Source organism: Eulemur rufifrons, chromosome 27 (assembly GCF_041146395.1).
Source record: "Eulemur rufifrons isolate Redbay chromosome 27, OSU_ERuf_1, whole genome shotgun sequence".
Classification (NCBI taxonomy): domain Eukaryota; kingdom Metazoa; phylum Chordata; class Mammalia; order Primates; family Lemuridae; genus Eulemur; species Eulemur rufifrons.
The window spans coordinates 15,220,967-15,242,871 of record NC_091009.1 but is presented as its reverse complement, the minus strand read 5'-3'; the positions used below and the strand labels follow the sequence as shown (position 1 = coordinate 15,242,871).

General features: G+C 42.2%; 1 protein-coding gene across 1 annotated transcript in view; it reads left to right on the top strand.

Moving 5' to 3' along the window:
• Nucleotides 1–20,126: 20,126 nt before the first annotated feature.
• Nucleotides 20,127–21,905, top strand: part of LAMC2 (laminin subunit gamma 2) — a 55,041-nt gene continuing 53,262 nt past the window's right edge. Inside the window, exon 1 of the mRNA XM_069459334.1 lies at nucleotides 20,127–20,279. Within this exon, the coding sequence (XP_069315435.1) occupies nucleotides 20,201–20,279 (79 nt within the window). The 5' untranslated portion in view covers nucleotides 20,127–20,200. The remainder of the gene's footprint in view (nucleotides 20,280–21,905) is intronic.

The following is a 21,905-nucleotide window of genomic DNA, read 5'->3' as shown; positions in this document are numbered from 1 at the left end:
CAAAACAGCAACCACCACCAAAACAATGTTATTCCAATGAGCTGAAGACCTAAATGCTTAAGCTTACCCTTCTGCGTCTGTTTCCTGGAGCCTGTGACGATGGTGCAGAGTGCTGGTGTCCCACGTCTCTGGGGCCCCGGAGTACTCTGTGGATGTTTACTCTCCTAAGTGGCACCATGAAGAATATTCTGGAGTCTCAGTTTACAACTAGAACACTTCCGTTTAGCTCTCTCTTATCAAAGAAAAATTATTTTTGATAGCCATTGATCTCACACTACAGCAAGACCAGTGCGTGCCCACCTAGCGTGCTGAGCGTCTTTCCTGTGACTCTGCAATGACCCAGGAGAGAGGCTTGCCACCTGTGAATGATTAACACATGTATCCAGGCCAGTGCCAAGATCTACAACAGAGGAACTCTAGTTTCTGTTCATAGCCATATCATTGTATTAAAAAAATTTCTAGCAGCTGATTTTTTTTCTATTTTTTAGTAGAGATGGGGTCTCGCTCTTGCTCAGGCTGGTCTGAACTCAAGCAATCCTCCCGCCTCGGCCGCCCAGAGTGCTAGGATTACGGGCATGAGCCACCGCGCCCGGCCTACTAACTCTTGAGCATCTAAGAGTGTAATGACCTGTCATTCTACAAATACACAGAACCAGCTCTGTCCAGTGTGATGGGCTATAGCAGCGTAAAGGATAGACAAAAAATCCCTGCCCTTATGAAACTTACATTCGTGGGGTGGGGGGAGGCATAATAAACAAAAGATAGATGAAATATGTAACAGTGTAGCTCACCAAGTAGCATTTAATATGGTCCAACTACTGTTCTATGCACTTTATAAAGATTAAGCCAACAACCTGATGAGGTTGGCTTACTATTCATTGGCTATTATTATTCTCATTCTATAGATGAGAAAAGTGAAGAATAGAGAGATTCTGTCAAGCCTTGGACTCAGGCAAACTGACTGCAGGACCTACCTGTATCTCAGCCACCACATGATACTGCCCTGAGGTGGCACACCAATGTCTAGTATGGCGGAAAGTTCTATGAGAAAAACAAAGCAGGCCAGGTGCGGTGGCTCACACCTGTAATCCTAGCACTCTGGGAGGCCGAGGCGGGAGGATCGCTTGAGGTCAGCAGTTTGAGACCAGCCTGAGCAAGAGTGAGACCCTGTCTCTACTAAAAATAGAAAAATTAGCCAGTGTGGTGGCATGTGCCTGTAGTCCCAGCTACTCGGGAGGCTGAGGCAGGAGGATCCCTTGAGCCTGGGAGTTTGGGGCTACAGTGAGCTACGATGATGCCACCGAACTTTACCCAGGGTGACAGAGTGAGACTCTGTACCAAAAAAAAAAAAAAAGGAAAAGAAAAGAAAACAGGGAAGGGCAAGAGAATGTTTGGGATTGGGGTGAGCTTGCAAATTTATACAAGATGGTAGAGAAAGCCTCAGTAAGGAAATGGTGTTTGAGCGAAGACAGGAACCACATGGGTATCTAATTAGGTCCACCCCTAATTGCAGTGGTTGCAGAAGGTTCTTGAAACCTAATTGCAGCTGTTTCAAAAGAGACTAGGAGGAAAGAAACTGGGAAGAGCAAGTATGGACAACTCTTTTGTTTCGTTCTAAAGGGGAACAGAAAAATAGGGCAGAAGCCGAAGTGTAACATTAGGGTTCAAGGGAGTTGTTTTGTTTTTTTAAGATGGAAAAAATAACGGTCTATTTGTAGGCAGACACAAAATATCCAGAAAAATGAACGATGTGGGAAGAGAATCCCTGAGTGCCGTCCTTGCCTAGGGTGGGGGATGAGTCCTTCTGTCAGCCTTCAATGGCGTAGGTGACGGGGGCAGGTAGAGGTGGGGCAGATCGGGGGATGTGGCGGCAGATGTGTGTGGCAGAGCTTCTCGTCCGAGTGCTTCTGTTTTCTCAGTGTCTTAGGAAATAGGCCATCAGCAGAGGGTGACGTGGGGGAGGAGGTGTGGACGGTGTGAAGACAGAGGGAGAGTATGAAATAGTCTTCCAGGAGCACAGAAGAGGCAAGGGACTGGGGAGATGGGGTCTGACTGCCAGGTGGCATGAAGAACCCTCTTGAAGTTCATGAACATGGATTCAAAGGGAGGCAGTAAGTCGTGGGTATGTGCGAAGGACGATTCTACTGACTGACGAGGGGATTGACGATGGGCGAGGGGGCTGGGGTGGCAGGAGAGGGCGGGAGAAGTGCAAAGCGGGCAGGTTCGGTGGATTGGAGGCCCCCGTGGGTTCAGGTACTGTTGAAGTCTGAGCTTCAAAAATCAGAGAGGTGGTGTTGCAAGATTGGGTGCTTGACACTGAGGTTACGGAAGAGGTACGGCCACTTGGAATAGCATCATCTAGACGTGATCGCGGAAGTGAGTAGCTGAGGTCGGGTGTGTTTTACTAGACAATGTATCTGGTTGAATAGTCACACTTGTCTTTCTCTTTCAATCCTGTCTCAGTTGAAGCCACTTGAGTAAATGGTTCTGAAGTTTTTTTTCCTCTAGTGAAGCCTAATGACATCTTTGTTCGCTGGCAGCCCAGAGGCCGCCAATGATCCACTGTGACTCACAGAGGCCCCGGCTCTTTGCATCCTGCACACGGAACACATGACGGACACTTGATGAGACTCCTTGATGCGAAAGGCTGGGTCCGAGTCCGGATGAATCCTAGCATGCATACTTGGGGTTGATGAAGTAGACGTGAGTAATTTCTGTAAGCCCGGTAGTTTAAACAGGGATGTTTGATTTACTCCAACCAAATATCAGATTACTGTATTTCCTTTTGTGGTTGCCATGTGCATTCTGCAAACTGGCATTCTTTTACGTGCATCTCTCTAGGCAAAGAATTTGAAAACCACATACTCATAAAACCTTAATCAAAACCTTAGTTTGGCTGGATTTTTTTTCCCCCCAGCAATTGAGTTAATTAAAAAGGAAAATATCTCAAGAATATAAGATCGTATCAATAATCTCATTTAAAAAGAGAAGATACAGAACGACCCAAAATTTCCAAGTAAGGCCAAAGGGTAAGAAAAAAATATAGACCTATACTATCTGTATTAACTATAGTGCTAAATAAATATAATGGTTAAGAAATGAACAAGATCCAAAATCTTTCAGAAAGATGATAATAATCATGCTTCAGAAAATGTGGGTGATGCAGTGAGGATACCTAATTTGTTAAATGAAGGTGTGAATGTGCCTAATCTGGAAAGTAAAGTGCCATATTTTAGAAAAAACTGTTAGCAGGGGTTTAGTTGGGCAGAAACCAAATGCAACTCCAATATCTTCTTCTATTTAATCAAGGCAAGGCCAGGCACGGTGGCTCATGCCTGTAATCCTAGCACTCTGGGAGGCCGAGGCGGGAGGATCGCTTGAGGTCAGGAGTTCAAGACCAGCCTGAGCAAGCGTGAGACCCCCATCTCTACTAAAAATAGAAAAAATTAGCCAGACATGGTGGCACATGCCTGCAGTCCCAGCTACTCGGGAGGCTGAGGCAGGAGGATTGCTCGAGGCCAGGAGGTGGAGGCTGCTGTGAGCTAGGCTGACACCATGGCACTCTTTTTAAGAATCTTCACCACAATCACACTGGAGCTGTTCAAGGGCTTTTTTTCCTTCTGCTCATTTTAATGGCCCAAGATAATATTAACAGAGCAAAATGAAGGCCTGTCCTCAGGTGTGTGTGAAAGCAGAACAGGATGAGACAGGAATCGGGGCCTCCACCAGCGGGGAATGCAGGTTGCTATACACCGTGCTATGGGTGGGTTTCCAAGGAGATGTGTCAGCGTCATGGAATGCTGCCACCGGGCTGTGCCCGGCCCAAGGAGGAACGTGAGGAACACGCCGGGCACCTTAGAGGTCTTTCTGTCTGGAGGTGAACTTTGCAGAAATGTACAAACATTAGCCTATTTCTCTAAGTCCGTGCTTTAGAAGCAAATTATGAATTGCTTTCAGAGAAAAAAAAATATCCTGGTAGAATGAAGACAGTGGTGGCTAAAGTTTGATCTGATCACACAGACGTAGAAACCTTACAGGCTAATCCAGCAATAACCTTCTCCCATTTTCTTTTAAATGAACAGCCCCGAACATACACTTTTTAGTTTTACAAGGCATGTCTCCAAGGACAAGTTCAAGGGGATTTTCAGCTACCCAGTAAATTGATTCTAATTATTCTAATTTTAAGACATGGCTTTTATTCTCAAATTGTTTGGGGGTGTGTGTGTGATTTTTAAAAGTATATGAATGCTAGATCAATCTAAATGTGTGTGTTTTAGGAGAGGCGTAGAGATAGCCTCCTTTTTGAGTGGTGGGATCTAGGCCCACAGCGAGCCCGAGAACACTGAAAGCTCATTTTCAGGGCCTGCCGAGGTAACCCGTTTAAACATGCCAAGGGATGCTTTTCCATTTGGCTCACAGCAATTTATTTATATTGGTTTTGACCATCCCACTCATTTTATTTTTAATTCCTTATTCCTTTCCAGGTCTTTCTGTGTAGGGTTAGCAAGGAATTACTAATTTTGGTTCTGCCAATTGTGACGTTCAACTAGAAGATTAAGTCAGATTTTAGAAATCTTGGTTTTGTCCCATTTCCCCCAAGCCCAGCTTACTAACACTCCAGATATCAATACCTAGTTGCAGAAAATTCCGTCAATGTGAGGGAAGTTAGCTTTGGACTATTTTTCAGCGGTGTTCAGGAAAAATAAAATAATTCATCTGGGCAAAGACTAGACTAGAAAAATTACTTGAGGAGAAACAACAAATCTCCCAAACAGAAGAATTCCAGATAATTTATGTAGATGTTCTGTCCTCAAGGAGGTGCAGGGCAATTCCCACTCCTTAAGCGTAGGCAGCTCATGGCGACTTCCTTCCAAAGAGAACGGTATGGAAGGCGGGGAGTGACGTCACAGCAGAGAAACTGACAGATGCTACTACAGTCAGGTGCGGGAGTGATGAGCCACGCTGATCGCATGTACTCTTGATGCAGCGAAAGGAAGATGGCATTTACCTTTGCGGCCCTATGGGCCCCCAAAACCCATAGCCCCAGTCTAATGATGAGAAAAACATCAGACAAATCCCAGTGGAGGTCCATTCTACAAAACTCCCGACTGCTACTCCTCAAAACTATCAGGGTCATCAAAAACACTGACATTCTAAGAAACGGTAACAGCCCCGAGGAGCCCGGGAGACACGACAGCAAATGTAATATGGTATCCTGGATGGAATGCTGGAACGGAGAAAGGACAGTAGGCCAAAAAGTTAAACAATCTGAATAGAGTATTGACTTTAGTTAATAATGCACCAATATTGGTTTATGAATGGTAACTTACCTTCCTAATGTAAGATGCAAAAAAATAGGGGAAACTGTGGTAGAGATGGGAATTCTCTGTATTATATTCTCAATTTTATGTAAATCTATGGCTGTTCAAAAAAAAAAATCTATGTAAGAAAAAAATTACCTTCCTGAAAGATAACGTCCTCCCCTGCTCTCATGGAGTCATTCTGATGCAGAAAGTCTGATCATGAATTGGCAGTTCTGGGTAGTCGGAACCCCGTACATACGGGCTACACAGGCAGGTGATCCTTGGAAGAGAAGTCTGTTTCAATGCTCCCGGCTTCCCCCTTCTGGACCCCTTCCCCTCATAAAGATAAGAGCTAACGTAGTATATTGTGCTAAGTTTGTAGCCCATGTGTCGCCTTTTGCCTTCACGGCAACCAACACTATGAAGTAGGTGGGTACTATTATTAGCATTATTTTGTTCATAAAGAAAATGAGACCTAGAGCAGCTAAGGACCTTGCCCCAAATCACCTTGCCTATAAGGGTGGAGCTGGGATTCAAATTCAGACCATCTGGGCCCCAGAGCCGGGGCACTTTTAACCTCTATCATTTGTGTACTTCCTCCCCCATTCACTCGTTCTCCTCCAGGCATTCAGGGGCTCGTACTCTTCATGGGAATTATCCTTAGGATATGAATGGTCAAGTTCATCATGACCCATGGTGTCAGCTGTACGTGTAGGCTCCATAGAGAAATAACGGGTGGGGGTGGGTGCTGTGGCAGGAAAAGCGCCCTCTCTCCAGTGAAGCCTGGCTTCTAATTACAGTGCTGGCCCAACCCTACACTCAGATCCCCCAGGGACTTGGAGCGATCCCGAATCCCAACCTAGAGTCAATTCTAGCCCTAAACCTAACATCGTACCCATCTGAAGTCTTGGAAACAACCCAACCTTGGGCCTTTTTCAAGTGGTTTCTATAATGAGCATGAGTAAACCCGCAGGTGTGCCTAAGTGAGGATTTGGAGCTGAGCATACTTTCCCAGCCCTATATTTCAAAAAGGTTGGCTCCCTTTTATTTACAAAATAAGACGGAATTGTATATACCAGCCCAAACGGAGCAAAGTAGGTTCTCTTTCATGTTTGCAAAAGATGTACATAAGACTCTAAAAGATGTGCATAAGATTAAGTTATTTGAAAATGGCAACTTCTCAAACTCTGCCCTTTTCTATAAATTTCCTTAAATAGAAAGTTCACAATTTAATAAAGACCCTCAGGAAGGCTAGTCAAAGAATAGATCCATTCAGTAACCTCATAAATTTAGGAGGCTAAAAACATAAAATATTCCATTCTGACTTCCTGCTGGAGAAGTCAAAGCTAGTTCAGACCACTTAGAGGGAAGACTGCACTTCCAGAACACGCTGTTTGCTGTCAAAGTTCCCTGGGAGTGTGGGATGGTGAAAATGTTTCTTTTTTTTTTTTCCTTCTCCCTTTGGTTATCTGTGTTTCTAATGTTTCTACAATGGACATGAATTGTTTCTGTTACAATAAAAATAGACAACAAAAGCTATTTTCAAAAGAAATGTCAGATTGCTGTTTGAGCAGGAAATCACTCACCTGGAAAATCATGACATGACCGTGACAGGAGCTGTCCTGCCTGTGACCAGGCTTGCAAAGCAGAGCCCTGGTTTTAGGGATGTTTCTTCTGAGAATGCAGCAGGACTCTGGAGAATTCCATCTGACGCTGTCGGTGGCTTGACGATCTGGCAGGCGGTTTGGGTGCTCTAGTTCCACGGAACTAACAAATAACTTCAAGATAATTCAGCAAAGTGACACACAGCCAAGGTTGGAACACAGATCAATGTGAGGAACTGATACCAATCGATCTGGAAGAACAAAATGAGGACGTATCAATAGACTTCAAAAATACAGGCTTTCCTTCTGGCCTTGGTGTATTCATTTAACTTAAAACTATTTCCCCCACCCAACCTCTGGATCTTCCGTATGTAAACCTATAAATGTGCTTATTGTGAAAACCACTCTTGAGATTTGTTAGTTGCAGATAGATGTGTCCTAGCTGATGGGAAATTTAAAAATAAGTTTACGGCTGTCAAAGTTTGCAAACATTGAAACGAGTTAACACCTGCCGCCATAAAATTTCCTTTCCATCATTAAAAGTAAAGGTGAAAAATAGGGAATAAAAACAACTATGACTCTTTTTAGTTGCCTAGATTGGTGAGCGTGGGTCACCCATGGGACACAGAAGATGTCTTAGTTTGTTTTGTGCAACTATAACAGAATACCTGAGACTGGGTGATTTATGAAGAACAGAAATTTACTTCTCACAGTTCTAGAGGCTGGGAAGTCCCAGATCAAGGCGCCAGCAGGTTTGGTGTCTGGTGAGGGCCGGGTCTCCACTTGCAAGATGGCACCTTGAATGCTGTGTCCTCCAGAAAGGAGGAACACTCTTCCTCAAGTGGCAGAAGAGCAGAAGAGCCAAGATAAAGAGAACCCACAGCCAGAAGCCCTTTTTTCCAAAGATATTAAACCCACCCATGAGGGCAGATTAATGCCTAGTAACCTGTTACAGTTTTACATTTTAATATTGTTACAATGGCAATTAAATTTCAACATGAGCTTTGGAGAGGACAAACGTTCAAACCATAGCAGAAGGTTTGATTAAATAACCTTTAATTTGTGGAACTGTGGACTATCTGGGTTGGAGGACACTTGCTCTGTGATGAGACCAAAGAGATGGATACAAAGCAGCACTGAGGATTTGGACTTTCTCCTTGTCTCGCATTAACAGCCTTGGTCTTACCCGCAGGTCTCTTCTTAATCTTCAAGCTGCAAACATAGAAAGCATTTTTCATAAGCATCATCTCATTCTGAGGTTTACTGTTTCTTACACCATTCTTATCGTAGCTATTTGCCATTCTTTTATACTCATTTTAGTAGTATGAATATATAGTTTTAGATTATTTTAATAAAATAAGAGAACTTGAGTTTTAGAATTCTTTGTCCTCCAAGTAGGTCAAATCTGTATAGTATTAATTATCTTCCTAACATTCTTAGGGGGTAATTTAATAAGATATAATTTCCCTCATTATATTAATGTTCAAACTGAGATATGGAGAGGTGAGTGATTTTGGCCTTGTAAAACAAGTACGAAACATGTATCATTCACTCATTCAAAAAGATATTACTGAAGGCCTAGTTAGAGGCCCTGTTTTATGCCTTGCTACTATAACAAGGTCCCTGCTATCAGGAAGCTCATGTTCTGTAGTGGGAGACGGATGATGAATACATGAATCTTATGATGGATGGTGATGAGTAATGAGAAGAAACACAAAGCGAAGGAAAGGAATAGAGAGTGATCGGGCAAGGGTGGGAGGGGGCATCTGATCACAGCCATCTTCAGGTGGGGAAGAGCTTTGAGGTGGAGCATGTTTCCTTGTTTGAGAAACAGCAAAGGGACCAAAGTGGCTGGAGCACAATGAATGGGAGAGAGCCGCAGAGGGTGGGTTGGACAGGTGGGACAGGACATACCACATACAACCTCAGAGGCCACAGAAGGACTTTGGCTTTTATTCTGAGAAAGATGAGAAAGATGGGACCACTGGAGATGTCACTGGCCTGAAGACTGTCTGACAAGCCATCTGTCCCCAGCAACACCACAGACCGCGATATTTACCCATCCCTTACTGTTCATCAAGCCCATTTATGGTCTTAGCTAACAGTTGAGTAGCCATTTAGTAGACAGATTGAAGTAACGAATTCACTGTTCTCTTTCAATGCAACTTATTTTATAAGGACAAACCCTGAAACTGTACCTGATAATACTGTCTTTTTCTTTGTTTCCCTTCAGACCTAGAAAATGTGTTTCTATAGCACATGTCTTATCATCCTTTTCCATAGATTATGGACTGGAGATGTGTTATTTATCAAGTGTCTACCACAATGTCTGCCTGGTCATAGCAGGTAATCGAAAAAGTTAATTGAACACGTAAATGAAAGAAATGGCACAGCAAAATATTTTATTGAGATAGATGATTCTTTATCAAATCATCTCAGTAAAATAAATTTGTCAGACTTTTAATATGAAGAATTTAGGTGAGAGTCACCAAAAAAGATAGGTTATAAGCACTTCTTTCCTCTTTCTCATGTCGTATTATTTTCCTTAAAAAGATGACGTTTGAAACCTGTGATTGTGATGACTGTTTTTGCAGGTAAATTCCATTTGTAGATGATTACAACACCTGAGTAAGTTTTCAAAAGTGTCCTAGAAAGCAATTCTAAACACATTTTTCTGGTATACGTATTTTACAAACACTAGCCCTTTCATTTCTCACGGAATATATACTTCAACTATAGCAATGTGAATGCCTTAATTTACAGTTGTGGAAACAAAAATGTGTGTGACTTTCCAAATTTTAGTGTCAAGAAGGTAAAACTAAAAATCAGAGCAGGGCACTTACCCCTGAGTTCCAGGCATCTAGCTTACAGCGGCTTTGTTAATATAAAAGTTATATTTGCCAATAGAAATTCAGGGTCAGAAAAGTTAGGTAACATACAAGAAAAATTTCTTGTGATAGTCAGATGATAAATTATTATTATTATTATTATTATTATTTGAGACAGAGTCTCACTTTGTTGCCCAGGCTAGAGTGAGTGCCGTGGCGTCAGCCTAGCTCACAGCAACCTCAAACTCCTGGGCTCAAGCGATCCTCCTGCCTCAGCCTCCCGAGTAGCTGGGACTACAGGCATATGCCACTATGCCCAGCTAATTTTTTTCTATATATATATTTTTAGTTGTCCATATAATTTCTTTCTATTTTTAGTAGAGACGGGGTCTCACTCTTGCTCAGGCTGGTCTCGAACTCCTGACCTTGAGCGATCCACCCGCCTTGGCCTCCCAGAGTGCTAGGATTACAGGCGTTAGCCACCTCGCCCGGCCTCAGATGATAAATTATTATGTATCTACTTTCAAAAATGATTTTTCCCATCAGAAGTGATTCTATCTACTCACTAATTTTGCAAGAACCTGAGGGTGAAATTATGGGACTGCTGACCATAAGATACAACATTTTGTTACAGGCAATCACAGAGAAGAAGGTACTTAGTATGATGTCCATTGATGAAAGGTGTTCCCAGAAGGCCTTGGACCTGTACTGTCTAATATGGTAGTCACTAGCCACAAGTGGCTATTCAAATTAAGATTTAATTTCATTAATTAAAAGTTTAGCTCCTCAATTGCATTACACATGTAGCTAGTGGCTATCCTATTAGGAAGCACAAATATAGAACATTTCCATCTCTACAGAAATTTCCACTGGATAGTGCTGCCTGCGAGAGTATAGATAGGGGAGTTAGGCTGATAGAATCTTCCATAAAGGTAGGCAAGCCACTTACTCTGGAAAAGGAAGCATGGTTTCTGGGAAAAGAACATCTAATCACACTAGAATGGCTCTTTGGGAGCATAAATAAGTGTAACGATAAGATAAAACGATAGTAGTTTGTTTGAACATTCAGAAAAGTTACTAAACTTCCATGCCAGAAATTATTTCAAAATTTTCGGTACCCTAGAACCAGAGGTATATTTTGTTATACATGTGGAACTGCTTAGAGAGAAGAAAGGGCAGGTTTTTGGATGGAATAACATGTGCTAGAAAAGCTATCCCCCCCAAATTGGTATGGTAAGCAAAGTCTTCTAAAATGATTATAAATTACCTGGAGCATGTAATACATGGTTTAATCTTCCAGATGGTACCTCACTGAAGTTGGTGCTGAATATCAAATCAATGCAGAGAAAAGAAACTTTTTGGAAAAGCTCACAAGAATTGGAGTAAGCAGAAAGATGAAATGTGAAATTCAATCAAAACTGGTATTATATTTAGGAAAAAATAATTCAAATTAAAATTATTCAATGATGGGATCTGAATTCTTGGCTTTATATCAAAGACAAAATCAAGGAGTCTTGTAGACTGATCCTTTGGTTCCTGTTTGCTGTTGATGGCTTTAGAGGCAGGGCCAAGGCCAACTCAGTAGACACTTCTCTGCAAATCAGAAAATGTGCCGATGAAAGGTGACAAAAAAGAGACTCTCTTGGCAGCCCAATTAGGGAAAAGTTGTCTTTCCTCTAGATGCATGCAGCCTGTGCCAGGGTGCACGGCTTGGCAAGGGAAGCTCTGTTCTGCTTTTAGTACTTAGCCAACACTGCCCCTGAGCCCTCCTCTGCTAGAACCTGCTGCTACTCATCTGCCTGGAGCTTCCCATCACAAAACATTGTACAAGCTGTCAGGATACAAGCCGTGGTTCATCCAAATGTAAGAAGCATTTAAAATCTGGTCTCTCTTTGTCAAGACGTCGGAAAGTTTGGAAACTTCCTAAGAAGAGCAACCAATCTCATCCCCACGACAGGCAATTAGAAGTGTCTAAAAATGGGATTTCTCAGCCAGAAAGGCAAAGGGCCATATAGATAAAGTTTATAAACTCATACTGGATTAGGAAAATGGATTAGCAAATCCTAAAGTACTAGAACCTGTGACAATGATGAGGTCCTTGTAAAATAACAGAAGAAAGTCTATTTTATGTATCAGACCAAAAACTTCTAGAAAATATAGGTATTTAAAAGAGTTGGTTAAATTTATGGATAAGTCCACAGTATGTTAATTAGGAGCTATCTGGATATTTTAGACTGTTTTCCTAAACATTTGAGGTTAGTGTCATGGAAGCAGCCCACTCCCAAAACATCCTCTGGTGCTTCTGTCAGATGCAGCCTGGTTCTGTGAAAGGGGACATTGGTCTGTGTCACCATGGCATCTTATACGTGATCACTCTTTCAGCTCCATCTGTGGCCCAGAGGAAAAATCAACAGTGTGGTTGACTGGTTAGGCAAGATCTGGTTCCAAAAGGAAGCTCATTAAATTAATTTTTATCAAAATTAATTTATTTATCAAGTTAATAAGAGTGCTTCTGAAAATTCCGCCAGGAAAGATTAGAACGCAGATGATATTGGGACAATTTCTTTTAAGACGAGTTTTGCGTCAGGCCTTGAAGGGTCAGACGACTTAGAATCTCCCTCTTTTTTTAAAGAAAATAAAATGCAAGATTAAAAGCTAAAAACCGAATCAACTAAACAAAACCCCCAAATCTTATTCAAAAGGTGATTTTCTAACTAAAGCTCAAGTAATATATAACCAAGTGTATGTAGAATTTTTAGCAGAGGTGTAATTCATTTTATATTACTTGAGGCACATAAGATTTATTCAGTTCCATGTAAACAATTCTGCTGCTAAACCAAGTAGCCACATTCTGCTTTAGCTGAAATTTTCTAAGTTCATTCCAAGGGTTCTATTAATAGAAGTCCCTGAGACAAGAAAATAACAGCAGCACTAGTAACTTTGCTAAAGCGATGGCAATTAAGCCTTGTTCTGCTGTGTATTCATACAATAAAAAGCAGAGCATTGAAATTCTTGTCCAAATAATTCAGGCCTAAAATATATTCACCCAAAATAGCTAGAGGGCTGAGGCAAATGTGTCATTTTGGTTTAAGTTGTCTGAATCGCTAAATTAATTCTCCTACTTAATCTAAATAAACATATTGAAGCTCTGAGAAATTTTTAGGTTAGTGAGGAGGGTCTCTAGATTTTTCTGTGTTTATTTGTAGTTCTCTGCATAATTGCAGTGTAGTGGAAAAACCAAAGTCAGAGCCAATCTGCAGGCTGGCTGCAAAAGAACCACCCAGGAATGTTTGGGGATTTCTGTGTAAGCATCCCCTAGAAAAGCTGAATTCAGGGATATAGCTATGAAATTCTTGAGCTCTTTCAGACTCCTCAACTCTTTCCTCTGTGCCGAAAATAACTTCTAATTATTCTAAGGAGTTCAAGAATTGAGTTACTTAATAAAGTGCTCTTATATCTGGATTAAGGTATCAAAACCACCAGAAAACCACGCAGGAGCCGACTGGATGATCTAAAAGGATGTTGCATAAGAATGAGAAGTCATTGTGCCTGAGGAATAACAAAAGGTAATACAGAAAGGAAATGATCCTCCAACAGCCAAACCTTGGTTATTGCTTATCTGCTGGAGCGGGGTCACTGCAGAATGTGGAATATGTTATAAGGACTAGGCATTTCATGTTTTATTTGAAGATCCAACTTCAACTTTTTTTTTATTTGAAGAGTGTGTTTATTCAGTGAGAGGCTTAATTTGTTTTTATATTGTAGTTGAATAATAATAACTCTAGAGAGAGGTATTGGCATGGATTTGTGAGGGAGCCTGGGTAACCCCTAAATGAGAATAATAATACCACCTGCTTCGTGGGGCGGTGGTGAAAATGAACTTCATAATTCCCGTCTGGGCTCCCAGCCTGAGCTGGGCGCATGCGCAATATTCACTGCAGCTCGGCTGTCAGTACCGTAATTGTCAAAATTATTAGTGCACATTTAAAATACATCCAGAGTTTCCTATCTAAAGGCAGAAAATTGGACTCTAAATGCTATATAGTTTTTCAGATTTTACAATTTGAATTACGGAAAGTGGAAAAGATTCAGATTTAAATTTAATAAATTTAGAAGGACCTTTAGAAACATTATTTCCTGGACTCATCTCTTCTTTGCAAAGACAAGGGTGGGCTCTCTGATCCAAGGACGGCCACCTGTCATTTCTAGCTTCTCGTGTCAAGCCTGCAGGTGATAGAGCCCTGACCCCGACTGTTGCAATCCAGAGAAGAATTGTCACTGCCTTGCGTCTCTCATTCATATCTGAATATCTGTCGTTCAAGTACAAGCGTGATTGCGGAGCCACGGGCAGTGATTCATTTACTAACCAACATTTCACAGAGGAGCGAACAAACAAATTTCAGTCTAAGGGAATACGACAGCTGACACACCCTTGAAATCTACCCCATGTCCCTCTCTCACAATCTTTTGACCTGTGTTTTATTTCTTCTATGTCTATTTTGCTTTTTCTAAGCATGTGTCCCCTTCCCCCCCGCCCCCCTCCTTCCTAATTTTTGTATTGTTAAACAAATCATTGGTTTGAATATTTCTGTCTTTAATAGCTACACCAAACAGGATGCAAATGAAGTTCTTCTTTGTGTTTTGATTTCCCACATAGAAAAAAGACCATCTCCCCTTAATAAATAAAGGCATTACTTTAGTTCTGGTCTGGCCTCTACCGCTCCCTGCAAACCAGCTGTGGGCACACCATATATATCTCTGCATGAAATGGAAGCTTGCTACTGCAGCCAGGGTTTTGCTTCAGAGAACACTGTTTTCTGGAGTCCAGCCAGCCTTAGAGAATTTACCCAGACGGTCCAGGAAACACTGCACCATTTCCATGTATGGACATTTTCCTTTACCAATTAAGAACAAAGAGAAGTTAAAAATTTTTTTTTCTCCGATTGCTATATTTTACATTTAAATTTTTAATGGGAATGCTGACATAATTATAGCTCTCTGGGGAGATTTTTTAAAGGGCAGGGAATTGGGACCAACAGCCCTGTCTTGGCTGGCATGTGAACAGCCAGTGCTTCAGTGTTATCATAAGTGAGTTTGAAAGCGGGTGACATGCCAAACATTCCTTCTGAAAGTTAACTAAGGTAATGATGGAATTCAAGGCAAAAATCAACATGTTACTCGTGATTCTATTTGGGGGGTTGGGGTAGAGAGATGACCGTTCTGTGAAATGATTTACACGGCCCGGTACAAAGAAAAGTCCCCTAGGTAGTAACTGAGCTGCAAATGCAATAATGAAGCAAGGGGACTTCCAGGGCATCAGCCTTCCTGGCCACACCCTGTGGGAATGTCCCGGAACCTTTCCAGCACTGTGGTTGGAGAACCTCTGCATAGAACATTATCCCCGCTGACACCAGGGCTTACACTCTAAATGAATGTGACTTCGGGGAGGATCAGATGAAAATATAAGTGCTGACTTTCTAGAATAAAAGTCCAAGATGAGTTTAAAATTTGTGCCCCTAAGCAAACATTTCAAAAAGGCATGTCTTTTTGCAAATTGCCAAAACAGACTGGTTTCCAAAAGAGGGGCTCCTCTAGCAATTCGTGGGTGGTATTTCTGCCTCAAGGCCTGAGATGGCAGCTTAGAGCTAATCAGAACCTGCAGAGATGTCAGGGCGAGACTCCGAGCTATGACTTTGTGGCTCTGTCACAGCTTATGAAGACACTGGCATGTTTCCAGTGGTGGTTTTAAGTTAGCACATTTGAATTGAAGTATCATAATTATCAAATAGGTTTGATAATTTTGAGATTTTTCTTTTTTATATCAGTTTATTGAGGTTTAATTTATATACAGTCAGATTTACTGATTTTAAACACACAATTTGATTACTTTTGGCCACAATCATATTTTAGAATACTTCTTTTTTTCCTTTTATTTATTTATTTTATTTTTAGAGTCAGAGTCTCACTCTATTGCCCAGGTTAGAGTACAGTGGCATCATGAGAGCTCACTGCAACCTCAAACTCCTGGGCTCAAGCAATCCTCCTGCCTTCGCCTCTCAAATAGCTGGACTACAGGTGTAAACCACCATTCCCAGCTAATTTTTCTTATTTTATGTAGAGATGAGGTTTTTCTATGTTGCCCAGGCTGTTTTCAAACTCCTGGCCTCAAGCAATCCTCCCGCTTCAGCCCCCTCAAAGTGCTGGGATTACAGCTGTGAGCCACTGCACCCAGCCAGAACATTTCTTTCATCCCCCCGAAAGTATCCACATGCCTCATTCCACTGCCCCTACCCCTGGTAACCACTGATCTGCTTTTTTGCCTTGTAGTTTCATCTTTTCTAGAATTTCATATAAATACAATCACATAGAACCTGATCTTTTGTGTCTGGCTGTTTTCACTGAGCACTATGCTTTGGGGTTCATTCACGTTGTGTATGTGCCGGTAGTTTATTCCTTTTTTATTGCTACATGGTATCAAGTTGACTTTTGTCTGGATTTGAAAAAATATATTTATTGGGGCCATTCTAAAAAGGAAATAGATTTTTCTTACTCTTTTGAAAAGCATGTGTTAACTAAAGGTAATCCTAAAAATATATTTGAATCCTTCTTACCTTTTCCCTGAAATAGAAGATCCCAGCCTGCCTTTAAGTGAAGGTTGAAATGCAAAAAATTTGAAACATTAGGGAAGAAAATGTGTATGTGAAAGAAATTTTCAGATATGTAGCAAATTAATTAACAACTTCCAGGTCAAGGTTGGTAATCTGGATGTCAACCTGGATTTGGCCAACAGTTCCACAAAAGTTTACAATTATGATTCAATAATCAATTAGTGGAAGGGTGGAAGCGAAAAATTCCATCTTTTAGTTATTAATAATAACAAGGAAAAACTGGTGCTTAGTGATAATAATAATAACTGCAAGAACAGTAATTATTGTTATAGCTATACCTGTGCAGTGCATATTATGTGCCCGGTGCTGTTCTGAGCACTAGATATTTCATTAACTCATTTAATTTTCCCAACAGCCCTACTAGGTAAGTATTCTATTATTACCCCCATTTTTTACAGATGAAGAAATTGAGGATCAGGGAAAACTAAGTAATCTGCCTTGATGAATGGTGAAGCCAAGATGTGGCCCTGGGAGTCTGGTCCAGAGCTCTGACCACTAGAGCACTCTTAACCCCAGCAATGCACTGGAGAAGAATCCCGAAGTTGGTAAAGGGGGGTTGATATTATCCCTGAGCAAGGTAAGGGATGAAGCCAGGGCAGGATTCTCAAGTCTGAGCCAGAGGGGTATTTTAGATGTGTAGAAAAAGCCCAGAACAAGGCAATGCAAAGAAGTGGGAACTGAGAAAGGTTGGAGAGTGCCTGCCTGAAGGCATTTACATTTTAAAAAAGTGTTTAAAATCCTGTACTATTCACATAAAAGTGGCTGCTGGTTGGTCTAGTGCCCAGAAACCTGTTGTCCATTTGCTGCCCCTGGTCCAGGTGCTTGCTCTCTGGGGGTCCTTTCAGAGCTAACATCTTAGAAAAATCAGAAATATTTGTTCAGAGTCCTTTGTGACTTGGCTTTATTGACATATGCCATTAGTCTACAGTCTGGCTGAGTTGTAATAAATAACCTTTGAATGCATGTTGGATTAATTTAGTATTGTGAATTTGTCTTTTTTTATGATGCTTTTTAATCTGACCTAAGAAAGAATTTAGGGATCGTAGAATCAGATTGCCTGGTTTTGAATCTTGATTTTGCTACTGTCTGAAGCAGCACAAGGTCAGATATAACCAGATCCATGCATGTTTGTGTCTTTCTACAAGATCAGACTGTGATTGGTGCTTACTTATTCATAAAAGCCAAGTGCTACATGGAGTTCCCAAGGAGGCGATGCCCCTTGGCACCACCCATTCACTCAGTAGTCATAGCCACCGGCACACAGGCTCAAGCCGATCCACAAGTCAGTTAATATTGTAAATAATATATAGTATTACATACTATACTATTCTATAGTATACTTAATATTAATCCATAAATGTCATAGATTAAAATTTTCACATCAGAGTAACAGTTAACATCAAGAGAAAAGGGGAGGGATGGAAAACCAGTCTAAAGAGTGAAATGGACAAGGAGTGTCCTGGGCTGATCCAGACAGTCATCAACGTCTTGCAAGGAAAAGTCCTTGGTTTGGACAAAGTCTTCGAGGGGCAAATGCTGGGTGCTGATCACAAGTGACAGCAGGATGGTCTCCAGTGAGATGACATTGTTAAACTGCTGAAATCCTGCTCTTCTTATTGTCTTTAGGCCTCTGGTTGGGACTGATAGTAAAGGGAGTGTCTGGTTACACCCTTGTCTGGTTGGGTGTAGTCCCTACTGATTAGGTAAACATCTGGTCCCTTGACATGATGCGTTTTAAAATGCAAGATGGAGTCTTTCTCTAAGGTAGAGTTACTTATGTCAAGGGTCCTCTCTGCAGCCACTTACTAGCAGTGTAACTTTGAGCATGTTACTTGACCTTTGCAAGCCTGAATTTTCTCATCTGTAGAATGGGGAAATTAATAGTATGCCTAATTCATAGGGTTGTCTTGAAGATTAAAAGCTTAATACGTATAAGGGCTTTACAACAGTGATCGACAAATAGTATTACATATGTGCTCACTATTATTATAATATTATCACTGCCCAAAAGTGATAGAAAATGAAAATATCTGTTCCAACTTTTGAGATATAATAAACTATAGCTATCTGTACTCAAATGACGTTTACCTCCAAGACTTTATTTTGTAGGGCACTGTTCCTTTTCCTGCAGGACTATGGTGAATTGCACACACGGATGGGACTCAGGGACGGGATCTCGGCGTCCACAAGACACCAACTACTGGGAGAGAAAATTCTAAATTTAAAAACCAGGTCTCTGTGAACTGAGAGGTTAGCAGTGGCTGGGTACTCTGAGTTTTGAGGGAGAAGAGTATTTATGCCGTTTGAACCCTGGGCAGAGTAGAAGAGGATCAAGCCTGGCATGAGGAAGTGGGAGTTTCCTTTCTCTTCCTCATTGTTTTTGCTGGATATTTTAGAGGAGGTTGCAGCGACCTGTCCTGCCCCTGCGGTTCCTGGGCACTGCATTCCGATTCCAGTTCTTCCTAACACCGGGTTCACACTCCTGGCTCTGTACACAGCCATCCCTGGCCATCCCAGTCAGCCCACACTGGTCTCCATGACACGCATAAAGTTCTTACATCCTGTGACATTATGTACGTCTTACATTGTTTGTTAATTATCTTATGTTGCTATCATCCATAGAATAATCTAGAGAACATTCATTCATTTAGTCAAACAGCTCTTTGTTGGGGACCTTTGTGGGTCTTGATAATGGGAAGAAGGAGTGGTTGTTTGGGCAGATTGTGTACGTCTAAACCTCCGGTAATTTTTAAATCTCTTAGCAGGAAACAAAGTCTTCTCCTTGACAGCCACCTCTCTGCATTATTGCCACCAGCCTCCTTAGGGGTAGGGACAATATAGGTTATACCAAGATCTGCAGTTTTCTAGATATTACTCACTTCCCCTAGCACAGCGGATGATACAGTTGGTGTCAATGAGCATTTTCCAGTGGGCCCATAGAGAATGGCGTGAGAAGTAGGCTCCAAGATACAAAAAGCACGGATTCTGGATCCTCTTTCTTATTCAATTCAACCAAATATTTACTGACCACCAGCTGCAAGCTAGAAACTGCCCTAGTTGTTGGGAATACAAAGTGACACCGGGTCTTCATAGGGAGGCTGGACCGTCAACAAGCAACTTAATAAATTGCTAGTCCAGGAGATCGGGAAGTTATGGGAACCCAGGAGAGGAACCCTTGGTCCAGCCTGGTAATTGTGAGGGAAAGAATGAGGTTGCTTGCTGTATTTGAGAGAGGGGCTGACCCTAAGTCAGAAGGTGGAGAGGACCCTGTCGTGACTCTCGGACTGGCTCATCTTCCTTGATGTCTTTTAGACCAGAGCTGATGAGGGCTTGTTTCTGAGTTAGGGTCCTTGAGGCTGGGGGTCGCAGGTTGAGGACGGGGCGGGCTGCTAGCAGCTGCCTCTGCGGATTCTGCTGCAGACCACCCTGGGAGAGAAGGCGAGATGGGAGGGATGTGGCACATTCCAGGAGAAGGATCCCGGCCGCAGCCTCGGCGCCACGCCCTTGGCCCGGCCAGGTGTGCGTCCTCCTGGCGGCGCGGGGGGAGCGCGCGGCCGGGGCGCGCTCTGCAGCCCGGTGTGCGCCGCGTGTTTGTCTGCCCCCGGAGGGCTGGGTCCTCCTTATTCACAGGTGAGTCACACCCTGAAACGCGGGCTCTCTTCCTGTCAGGACTGAGTCAGGTAGAAGAGTCGATAAAACCACCTGATCAAGGAAAAGGCAGGCACAGCGGAGCGCAGAGGGAGAACTCCGGGCCGCCGGGCGCCGGGCACGACCTGCCGAGCTCGGCCCGCCCCGCCATGCCTGCGCCCTGGCTCGGCTGCTGCCTGTGCCTCGCGCTGCTCCTGCCGGCCGCGCGGGCCACCGCCGGGACGGAAGGTGAGTCGGCCTGCCCCGCGCACGTCGCGGCCCCGGGCTGCGGGCTTGCCGTCTCTGCAGACCCTGATGCCCGAACACAGCTCCGAGGACGCCCACTTGGTCCAGAACCTCTTTAGGGCTCCCTTCCCCTCCCCTGTCCAGGGCTTCTCCAGAGATCGGTTTGAAATGAGACTAATAGCATAGAAAGCTGTCTGGTTTTTATCATGCGAAGCCAATGGGTTGTGCCAAACCAAGTTTCCCTTACTTTAAACATGTTCCTTCTTGAGTTCCTGTTTAATCAGGAATATGTGGGTATATACATTCTTTTCCCAGCGTGTTTTTATTAAGAGATTTGGCTGGGAGTGTTTTCCATGACTGGGAACGCCGCAAAGATTGAAAAGGAACCTCTTCAATAATCCTTCAATAATTCATGTTTTAATCTTTGGGATGGAAAGTGAGCCTTAAGAGTATTAGCAAACCTCTTAACTTTTGCATAACATTGCTTTTCATAGTATTTTCGTTTAATTTTCATTCAACAGGTATTTATTGGGCACCTGTGTGATGTATCGTTTGATCTTATCTAGGGCACCCAGTGGCTGTCATGTGTGGGAACTTAAGTTCATGTCAACACAACTTTCTGAGAACCTAGCAACTGTTTACTGTGCATGTGTCAGCTATGACAACACATAACGGGTGTTTTTCTTGTCGCTTAGTTCTATCGATACTTGCCTGTATAATTACCCTGAGTTTTTATGTTTTTATGGCATCCGCACCTAATGGTATTTTAACAATCATTTCAATAGATCAAGGCCAAGAGCCATTTTCACACATGTGCATGGCTGAGTGTGAGACAGTGCTCGCGTGCGCACGGAAGTATATTAGACATTCCGAGTATTGTTGTGTAGTTTGGCCTGGATTTGAATGGCATGAATAATATTTGAGCATGTGTTTGAATGCATTGCTATAGTCCTTTTTCCTAAAATAGTCTTGGAATTAACTTTCAACCCATCATCTCTGACTACCATTTTAAAAACCAAGTATGATTGCCACCAAAAAAAGGGATAACTATGTGAAATAATGGATATGTTAATTTGCTTGACTATAGTAATGATTTCACTATGCATGGTATATCAAAACATCACGTTGTATACCTTAAATATATACAAGTAAAAAAAAAAGTAAAAAAAAGTGTGAAAATGGTCCTATAGGGTAGGTTCCCTTAGGGTTAGGATAAGTAGTTTTAGCCTAATACAAAACACCTTAAAAGTAAGACTAGTCTCTGAATATTAGGAATAAAAGAGACTGCTTATAGAACAACTACTTAGAATCCCTTGATTTAAAAAGTGAGAAAATGGAAATGTCTTTGTTCCAGACCATACAGGCAGCTATTGGCAGAGACAGAACCAGCACTTGATCCAGGGGTTCTTAGACTGGAGTTTTTTTGACCACATTATAAAAGTCATAAGGGAACAAGATACATATTTTTTACTTGATAAGTAATTACTGAAGCAATTTTCTCCTTGGCTATAGTTGAATGTGTATGTGTTTCTCAGCACACTTAGGTAACACAAAATAAATAGGTAAGCTGCTATCAACTGTTTAATAAAATCAGACTTAAGAGGACAGACCAGCTTCTGTGTCTAGACC